This window comes from Colobus angolensis, unplaced genomic scaffold (genome assembly GCF_000951035.1).
Source record: "Colobus angolensis palliatus isolate OR3802 unplaced genomic scaffold, Cang.pa_1.0 Scaffold132, whole genome shotgun sequence".
Lineage (NCBI taxonomy): Eukaryota > Metazoa > Chordata > Mammalia > Primates > Cercopithecidae > Colobus > Colobus angolensis.
In genome coordinates, this window is record NW_012114400.1 from 1,701,513 (window position 1) to 1,711,590 (window position 10,078).

The 10,078-nt window shown below is 39.0% G+C and overlaps 1 protein-coding gene and 1 pseudogene across 2 annotated transcripts in view; one reads left to right on the plus strand and one right to left on the minus strand.

Moving 5' to 3' along the window:
- SWT1 (SWT1 RNA endoribonuclease homolog (S. cerevisiae)) overlaps positions 1-10,078 on the plus strand; it is a 128,195-nt gene that overhangs the window by 11,973 nt on the left and 106,144 nt on the right. For both annotated transcript variants that reach the window (XM_011934176.1, XM_011934177.1), the window contains exon 5: positions 5,754-6,495. In XM_011934176.1, coding sequence (XP_011789566.1) covers positions 5,754-6,495 — 742 coding nt within the window. The remainder of the gene's footprint in view (positions 1-5,753; positions 6,496-10,078) is intronic.
- LOC105506136 lies at positions 2,723-3,101 on the minus strand (annotated as a pseudogene).

A 10,078-nucleotide genomic window follows, 5' to 3' on the forward strand; every position in this document is an offset into this window, starting at 1 on the left:
TTCTGCCTCCCAACAGTCTCAGTTAGTGTTTGCTAAAAACAAAAAACAAAAACAAAAAAATTCAACTCGCCTCTCTGTTTTCTTCAGTTTTTCTTCTGAATCATCTCCTGTTTTTTGGTGATACTTTGCTTCTGTGTTATTCTCTGTTGAAGTATATTCTTGCACTAATTTCATGTTATGTTGACTATCCCCTGCTACATTTTTTGAACTATTTTAAGGCCTTTTACACTGATATCCTTCTTTTTTTAAAATTTTAATTTCTAAAACACTATTTGACTTCAAACTAGTTACCTTTTGTTTAAGGGCACATTTTTTGGCCCTTGATATTATATTGATACGTAAGAGGGTAAAATATAAAATGTTTTGTAGAAATCTCCCTGTTAATTCAACTCTAGAGAAGTTTCTGAAATTGGTGTGCAAATAGTGAAAGCCATAATACAGATGAAAAATTAGAGATAATTTTATCATCGAGAAAGGCAGTTACAGCACACCATTACTGTAATTCCTGTTCCATGGTTTGAATACGTAGAAATGTATTAGCAATAAAAATAAAAGCAAGAAGGCGGTGCTTGCAGTGAGCGGAGATTGTGCCACTGCATTCCAGCCTGGGGGACACAGCGAGACTCCGTCTCAAAAAAAAAAAAAAATAGATATATATATATATAAAAAAATTATATATATATATAAAAAAAAATTATATATATATATATATATATATGCAAGAAGCTGGGCACAGTGGGTCATACTTGTATTCCCAGCTCTTTGGGAGGCCGAGGTGGGAGGAAGACTTGAGGCCAGGAGTTTGAGACCAGCCTGGGTGATGTAGTGAGACCCCATCTCTACACACACACATTGTTTTTTCCTTTTTTTATTTTTCAGCCCAGGATTAATTTTTTTTACAACTAAACTAAAAATTACTACATGGGAGCGTCAGTGCAACACACAAGTAAAATCTGTAAACTCAAGGCACAAACTTATAGTTAATGATCTTGGTGAGGAACATTGCCAAAGAGCTATTGATGCCTCAGTGAAGTTTAAAAGAAATTGTCTTCTCTGAAGGCAGAGAAGAAATATGCAAGCAATTATGCTTCAAAGAAATTTGCACAGAAAGAGAAAATGCTAGAGCTGTTACCACAAGTGAAATTGTAAAGCCTCAGCATGTTCAACTCAATCCACAAACCACTAAATGTTAAATTGGAGCCACGGTAGAATTTGAACATTGAATTTTCTCAGAGCACAACAATTTCAGGTGTGGAAACTAACTGTAGGCAAGCTCTTTTAAAAACATGAATTTTATACACCGTAAATTCTAAAACAGAGCAGACACTTCTGCGTTATCGTTCAGATTTCTGAAGGGCACCACAAGCCATCAGGGTCTCTTTCAAAGTCACTCACTGCAACAATTCTGTCTTCCTAACTTTGGTAGCCCCCTCTGGTGGTTCTCTAGCCTCTGCATGCACTGAGGTACACTACTATTTGTACAGTGATTTCTGACATTAAATCTAGTCATGGCCTAAGTAGCATGAAGCAACTGTTTCCTGAGCACCTCCTGTCTCCTTGGCATGGGAGGTTTCCCAGTCACTTCTTCGTGCCACCCCATTCAGGAGAGCCTCCAGAGCTCTCAGCCTGAAGGGCCCCTAACTCTGGGCCCCACACAGGAGGCCACATCTGGAAGCTCTATTCCTCTGGCTCCCTCTGCTGGAAACCAAAGTGACAGTTGGTTGCAAAGACTTGTAGAAACAGATTATGTGTAAATTCATTCTTGTACATATTTACTTAATTTAGAACCTGGGACTTTTCAGTCTCTCTCCAAACCTTTTATGGTGGGTGATGGACTATGCAGCAGTGCTGAAGGAGCACAGTTTCTTTCTTTAGGAAGAAAAGGATTAGTATACATAATTGTGTACATCAAGACAAATTTGTAATAAAAAAATGAAAATAAGATGAAGGGCCCAGAAACCTGCATTTTATTGACACTGTCATTTTCCACAGGGAATCTTAGACAGATGTCACCTGTTTTCTTTTAAGTAATGAGAGAGCCGGGCGCGGTGGCTCAAGCCTGTAATCCCAGCACTTTGGGAGGCCGAGACGGGCGGATCACAAGGTCAGGAGATTGAGACCATCCTGGTTAACACGGTGAAACCCCGTCTCTACTAAAAATACAAAAACTAGCCGGGTGAGGTGGCGGGTGCCTGTAGTCCCAGCTACTCGGGAGGCTGAGGCAGGAGAATGGCGTAAACCCGGGAGGCGGAACTTGCAGTGAGCTGAGATCCGGCCACTGCACTCCAGTCCAGGCGACGGAGCGAGACTCCACCTCAAAAAAAAAAAAAAAAAAAAAAAGTAATGAGAGAAGCCCACTTGTATTCCTGAATCATTTTTTTTGAGAAAAGCACCAGAGACAATTGACAGTCACACTTTTTAAAATAAAACAGTGACTACCTGCAGCCTACGTCTCCACACCCTTATCTGCCTGCCCAGTGGTTGTCAGTTCCCTTGAAGTCACCATCTCCTTCTATTCTGGTATTACCATGAGAATTGAAATTTTCAAACAGAAAAAAAAAATCTAGTTACAAATGAGTGCGTGGCAGCCCAAATGAGGCCCTTTGACTGTGATTTCTAATTTTCTGTTCAATCCATACTGCAGAGATACAAGGATGAACCACCATTTTGGTTCCCAAGTTTTATTCAAGAACTCATATAAAATATTCCACGTAAATGAATTTTAATCCTCATCTTCCTCCTCTTGTTCGTCCTGGTTAATTTGGAAGTAACGTAATTCATAACCCTTTTTGCTGTTAGCAGTTACGCACATCTAATCACGTAGATTGTTCTTCTTCAAATATTTCTTATTTCAAATACCTTTTAGGAAGAGGCATCTTGGAAGACATGGTGATCTTGCCCTTGCTCCTTTTGATCACAACCCCTCCACCGACATTCCTAACTTTTCTGTTCACTTTGATCCTCTCTTGCAAAAACTGCTCAAAATTGGCAGCATCCATGATTCCATCTTCCATGGGGTGGATGCAATCAAGAGTGAACTTTGGAACCTGCTTCTTTTTTTTTTGGCGCCCCTTTACCACAAGGTTTTTCATGGGTGCCATGGTGGCAGTGAAGGCAGAGAGGGCATTTTTTTTTTTTTGAGACAGGGTCTCACTCTGTTGCCCAGGCTGGAGTGCAGTGGCACAATCTCGGCTCACTGCAGCCTTCAACTCCTGGGCTTAAGTGATCCTCCCACCTCAGCCTCCCAAGTAACTGGGACTACAGTCGCATGCCACCACTGAACTTCAGCCTGGGTGATAGATTGAGACTCCGTCAAACAAGCAAAGACATACGTACATATATGATGGAAACTCAGGTGAAACTCTTATAAAAACCCTGTTTATGGTTTGCTCTTACATAATTAATTATTTGAGAAGTCACTTACCACTCTTACTGGGCTGTAACCTAATTGAGGGTAAAGACTCTTATCTGCTGTGTCCTCTACTGCCTCTTGGGTGCCTGCCAGAGTGATGGCACTGAAAAGGCACAGATTTACTGATATAAATTAATAGATTGTGTTTGATATTTTTCCCCTTTTTTTCTGACTACAAAGTAATATCTACTTTTATTAAGCAGGAAAACAAAATTATCACCTCTAGCTATTGCTGTTTCTAACATTTTAGCACCTTTCTTTCTAGTGTTTTTACTACGCTTGTTTAAGGTGTTGAGACCATATTATATGTACAGATTTGTATCCTGCTTGTTTTTGATTTTCAATATGTTTTATGTCACAGAAGACTTTTCATAAACATCCTTTTAAAAAAACTATAGTATTCCATCATATGAATATATCACTTTTTAAAGTCATTTCCAAAATTTTAGCAGTTACTTTGTACCTGATTGTTTTGCTGTTATAAGTAATCCTGAATATTTTTTTCATTTCTGATTTTTTTCACCTTGGTATAGGTTTCTAAAATGGGAATTTCAGACGTAAAAAAATGACCATTTTTGGAATTTTTAGTTTATATTCAGATTTCTTTGTGGGACTGTTATGTTGTTTTACATTTCTACCAGCAACATGTGAGAGTGTTCATTTTACAACCCCTTGTCAGTATTTGATGTTATTATAAAATCTTTGCTAATTTGATAGAAGAAAATGGTATGGGCCAGCTGTGGTGGCTCACACCCAATCCAAGCACTTTGGGAGGCCGAGGTAGGCAGATCACGAGGTCAGATCGAGACCATCCTGGACAACATGGTGAAACCCCGTCTCTACTAAAATACAAAAAACTAGCCGGGCGTGATGGTGTGTGCCTGTAGTCCCAGCTACTTGGGAGGCTGAGGCAGTGGAATCGCTTGAGCCTGGGAGGCAGAGGTTGCGGTAAGCCAAGATTGCACCACTGCACCCAGCCTGGCGACAAAGTGAGACGCTGTCTGAAAAAAAAAAAAAAAAAAAAAGAAGAAGAAAATGGTATGTTATTGTTATTATTAGCATGTCTGTGATTATTAGAGAAGTCAAACTTTTTAAAAATGTTTATTAGCCATTTTCTTTTATTAATTTTCTGTTTATGCCCTATTCTAGAATCTTAGTAGTTTTTGACAAACTTTTTATTTACTAAGGCTACTAAGCTTATTAACATATTATTTTGCTAGAAGTTAGTACATCTAACAAATACCATTTCCTAGTTGTTAACATTTTTATTAATTTTTAATATGCTAAGGTTTTAAAGTAAATAGTCACATATTATCAGTGTTTTCCTTTGTTATTTCTCCCACTGTTTTTAAGTTTGGGAAGTTCTCTATTAAGAAATCAGGCTGGGCGTAGTGGCTCATGCCTGTAGCCTCAGCACACTGGGGAGGCTAAGCTGGGCAGATCGCTTGAGCCCAGGAGTTTGACCAGCCTGGGCAACATGGCAAAACCCTGTCTCTACATTAAAAAAAAAAAACCAAAAATTAGCCAGATGTGGTAGTGTACACCTGTACAGTCCCACCTACTCAAGGGGCTGAGGCGGGAGGATCTCTTGAGCCTGGTATGTTGAGTTTGGAGTGAGCCGAGATCGCGCCACTGCACTCCAGCCTGGGTGACAAAGTGAGATGCTGTCTCAAAAAAAGAAAAAGAGAAATCGGATAGGCCGGGGTACAGTGGCTCACACCTGTAATCCCAGCGCCTTGGGAGGCCAAGGCAAGTGGATCTCTTGGGCCCAGGAGTTCGAGACCAGCCTGGGCAACATAGCAAAACTTTGTCGCTACAAAAAAATTACAAAATTAGCTAGGCATGGTGGCATGCTCCTGTAGTCCCAGTTACATGGTAGTCTGGGAGGTAGGAGGATTGCCTGAGCCTGGGAGGTTGAAGCTGCAGTGAGCCATGTTTGCATCACTGCACTCTAGCCTAGGCAGCAGAGTGAGAACCTGTCTCAAAAAAAAAAAAAAAGAAATCAAACATACATTCTGTTTTTACTCACTGGTTTTTAAGGGTTTAATATGAAATACAAAATTATTATGATAATAATAATTATTTTACACTTAAATATTTAATCCATTTGGAATTTATGTTGTTTGGTACTATTTAAAGTTGTAATTTTTTTTTGCAAATAGCAAACTAATTATTCTAACACCATTAAGTGAGTAATCCTTTCCACTTCATTCTTAATGTAGCTATTTCTTACTTTTTATGAAGCTTAATGTCAGCCCAATTCTGTTATTCTAACTAAAATGATAGTGTGTAACATGATGTATAATTATAATGTAACCTAGGTTTCTGTGCTGCTTTACAGATTGAGTGTAGAAATTGACACTCTCAGAAGGAGACCAAAAATCAATTCTTCATCCCAAAGACCTGTTAAACTCCAAGAAGCATCATATTCAAATGATAATCAAATTATTTCACAGAGTCCTTCTTCAGATGGAACTAACAAAGACATACATAAATGTGTAGACTTTAAACATAAAGATATCAAATTGACAAATGCTAGGAGCAAGCTTGACCATGGAATTAAAAGCCTTAGTAGTCCTAAGATTGCCAGTGATGTGAAACTTAAAGCCGAAGGCCAGGCAAGTGAAAATAAATGGTCTCATTTACTTGTTCAGAGAGAGAAGATGAAAGAACTCAAGAAAGAAAGAAACAATAAATTTAGAGACAATTCTGAAAAATGTGTCTTAGAGAAATGGAAGAGAAATCAATTTTCTCAGGATTATAACTCCAACAAGATAATGAAGAAACCCTTGGAATCTAGAAGACAGAAGATCAGTTTCAAAATCCCTATAAAATCTCATGACACCCTCCAGAAACTTGTAGAGGAAAATGTCTTCAATTTAGATTCTAACAAGTTGAAGACTAAGCAGGAAGAAAAAGAATACCTGGAAAGCTCCCAGGTTTCATTAAATGTAACTAGGCAGAAAACTGAACATTTACATTCAGATTTCACATATAAGCAGACTGTTCATGAGTGGAAACGAAAACGTCATTATGACCATCAAGAAAGTAATGATTCACATTCTAGTGAAAACCTAACCCAGGTAAGGTGGTAAAAAATGAAGAATATAGGTTTTAACTGAGAGTTTATTAATATAGTTAAGTTTTTTCTATATTTCTATATTTTTTCTTTTTTTGTTTTTTTTTTTTTAGACAGGGTCTCACTCTGTTGCCCAAGCTGGAGTGCAGTGGCACGATCCTGGCTTACTGCAGCGTTGACCTCCTGGGTTCAAGCAATCCTCCTGCCTCAGCCTCCCTAGTAGCTGGGACGATAGGCACATATCACCACACTGGGCTAACTTTGGTGTTTTTTGTAGAGATGAGGTTTCACCATGTTGCTTAGGCTGGTCTTGAACTCCTGGGCTGAAGCGGTTCACCCCTGCTCAGCCTCCCAAAGTGCAGGGATTACAGACGTGAGCCACTGCACATGGCCTTATTAGTTGTTTCTATTACTGATGATAATCATAGGTGGCTGATTCAAATTTATTCATGAAGATATATGTTGGTTCCTTTATTTTACTCTCTTTAATTCCAACTTTTTTAGATAGATATTTTGGCAGGTATCAAGGATTCATAATAGAAGGGATTGTGTAAAAATGTGGTGAGAAGCAGTTACAGATAGTCCTTTGAAAAAAGCATTGTATGCTGGAGAACACTCAGGGGACAATATCCTGAATAGTCTTTAAACAGATTATTTTTTTCAGTGTCACCATGTACCAGGTCCTGCAATAAAATAGCTTGTAAGAGATAACGCAGTCTGTTTCCAGGGACTGATTCAAGTGAAGAGAGACACAAGCAATTTCCTTAAATATGATAAGTAAAATACCTATTACTTAAGAGAATACACAGCAGGGGATTAATATAGCTTTAGTACATCATGAAAGAATTCGTTTAGAAAGGTATACTGGAAGGGACTGGGTACAGTGGCTCACGCCTGTAATTCCAGTGTTTCGGGAGGCCCAGGCAGGCAGATTGTCTGAGGCCGGGAATTCAAGACCAGCCTGGGCAACATACCGAGTCGGGTCTCTACAAAAAAATAAAAATTACCTGGGTGTGGTGGTGTGAGTCTGTGGTCCCAGTTATTCAGGTGACTGAGGTGGGAGGATCACTTGAGCCCAGGAGTTCGAGGTTATGGTGAGCCGATCGTGCAACTGCACTCCAACCTAGATGACAGAAAGAGACTTTGTCTCAAAAAAAAAAAAAGATTTACTGGACGCTAGAGGGAGTAACATTTAAACAGACCTAAAGAATGAGTAGAAGTTACTCAGGTGAAGGTGAAGGTGAAGTGAGGTAGAATGGGAGAAGCAGGGATGTTTTAGGCAGAGGGAGCTACGTGAGCAGGGATCTAGGCTAGAAAGCTTGGCACATCTATTTTGCTTTAAAATTATGTAATGTAATTGGCATTTATGGGCTACTTTGAGAACCTAATCTCTATAATTTTGTTTCTATGGCAAATAAAGTTACTTATCTTCAAGAGAACTTTTAGAACTATGGAACCTCGGAACTTTAGAACTTCAGAAATTCTGATATGTAGAGGCCACTGATAAACAGGGATGGGTAAGCTTACCTGCTTTTGGGTATTAAGACTGTGGACTGTGGCCAGGCCCAGTGGCTCACGCCTGTAATCCCAGCACTTTGGGAGGCCGAGGTGGGCACATTACAAGGTCAGGAGATTGAGACCATCCTGGCTAACACAGTGAAACCCATCTTTACTAAAAATACAAAAAATTAGCCAGGTGCGGTGGCAGGCGCCTGTAGTCCCAGCTACTTGGGAGATTGAGGCAGAAGAATGGCGTGAACCTGGGAGGTGGCGCTTGCAGTGAGCCGAGATTACGCCACTGCACTCCAGCCTGGGTGACAGAGCAAGACTCCATCTCAAAAAAAAAAAAAAAAAAAAAAGTGTGGATTGCAATGGTAAGCTATTTCTTATGAAAAATGGAGGAATTATAACTAAGGAGGCCAGAAGAGCTTGGGGATGAGTATTTTTAGGTTAAGTGAACTGGGAGGGGCCCCAAGAGGGCAAGAATTGAGTTTGAATTGAGTTTGTTTTCACTGCTTTCTTAAAGGAAAAACCTCCAGTTTTTCTTCTTGTGTTATAACCATTTCTCTAGAGTAGAATGAAAGAAAGGAACTTGAAGTTGCCAGTATGTTCAGTGATCATCATTGTGTTATTGCCTGGTTTTCCCGTTGTGCTATGTATCTAAGGAATAGTATGAGAAATCTCTGCAGTGTGTCGTGTAGTTTCTTTTGGTCTCTATGTAGAATTACTACACAAACCAAAGGAGGTACATAGCAAGAATATTAAGTTGCAGAAGAAGCAGTTTTTGCATAACCACTTTCCAGTTATTGGAATTTAGACTCTTTAAAAACTGTTCTCTGATAGCAGTATTATCAGGCTTAAAGTCATTTAGACACAGAAACAGCAAGTAAATATTATCCTTATCTTGTGTATATTATCTTCAGCATATTATTGACAGCAGATAATCATCTTAATACCCTGTTTGTTTTTATGTTTTACCCACTAATTCCTCAATAGATAATTGTTTTCCTAAAATAATGAGTGTACTTTACAAGGAAAATAATTGTATTTTCTGGATTTAGTAATTCTGTTATGCTTTCTAAAGAAAAAAATAACTTCTTTTGTTTCTTAGGTTTTATAGTTCTTTGATACAGACCCCTCTCAAATTGCAAACCTCCCCCTCATTGAAAATTAATGTCCTAAAGATTTATGGTTTATGATCTACTTTTAAAAACAGCATCACATTTAATTCTTACAAGACTGTAAAGTAGGAGTTCATTTATCAAACATCTATTAAAGGTACCTATTATTTTTCTAGGTACTAGGGATTTAGAGATGAGTAAGATGATTGTTAGCCTCAGGAAGTTCCCAGGGAGGCAGACTAGTAAGTACAAAAATATGATTGTACTATAGTGAAGTAAATATCAGAGTCCTAAGAGTTGGGTGTGATGTTAGTACAAATCTGCGGGTGAATTAAAGAAGGGCTCACTAACGTGGTGGTTCTAAAGCCTCATCTCGAAGGACATGTCAGGAGAGGACTAGAAGTGCTGTCCAGCTAGGGTAGAGGGCCAGTGTGTGTAATGGCACGAAGTTGTAAAATTGCATGGAAGGAAGGTACATGAGCACATAGGTTGTCAGTATGACTAGAGTCAAGATGGGTAGAGAATCTGTAGGAAAGCAAGTTGGGAGAGAAAGCCAGGGTCTCTAGACAGTGGATGATTTTGTATCATGGGAAAGATTGGTTTTTATCTCATATCTTGTAGATGGAAGACAGCCACTGAACCACAGTCAAGGAAATAATATAATTGTGTTTTCCATTTCTAATCACTTTGGTAGATAGAACCATTATTATCTTCGTTACCATATTCCCTTTTGTCATCCTCAGGAAAGGCTTTATCCCAACCTATGTATTTAATAAGGCATGGTGGGGGAGGCAAACAGTTAAATGCATGAACTTTTATGGATTGTTTGGTGGTAGAAAATTCATTGAAGTCACTGTAGGTGGCCTGTGAACAGGGAAAGCAAAGGGTAATAGTAACCAAAGGAAGAGAATAAAGAGATGTCCAACGTCAAAAACCACAAGAAGTTCTGATAATAATCTCTGGCTT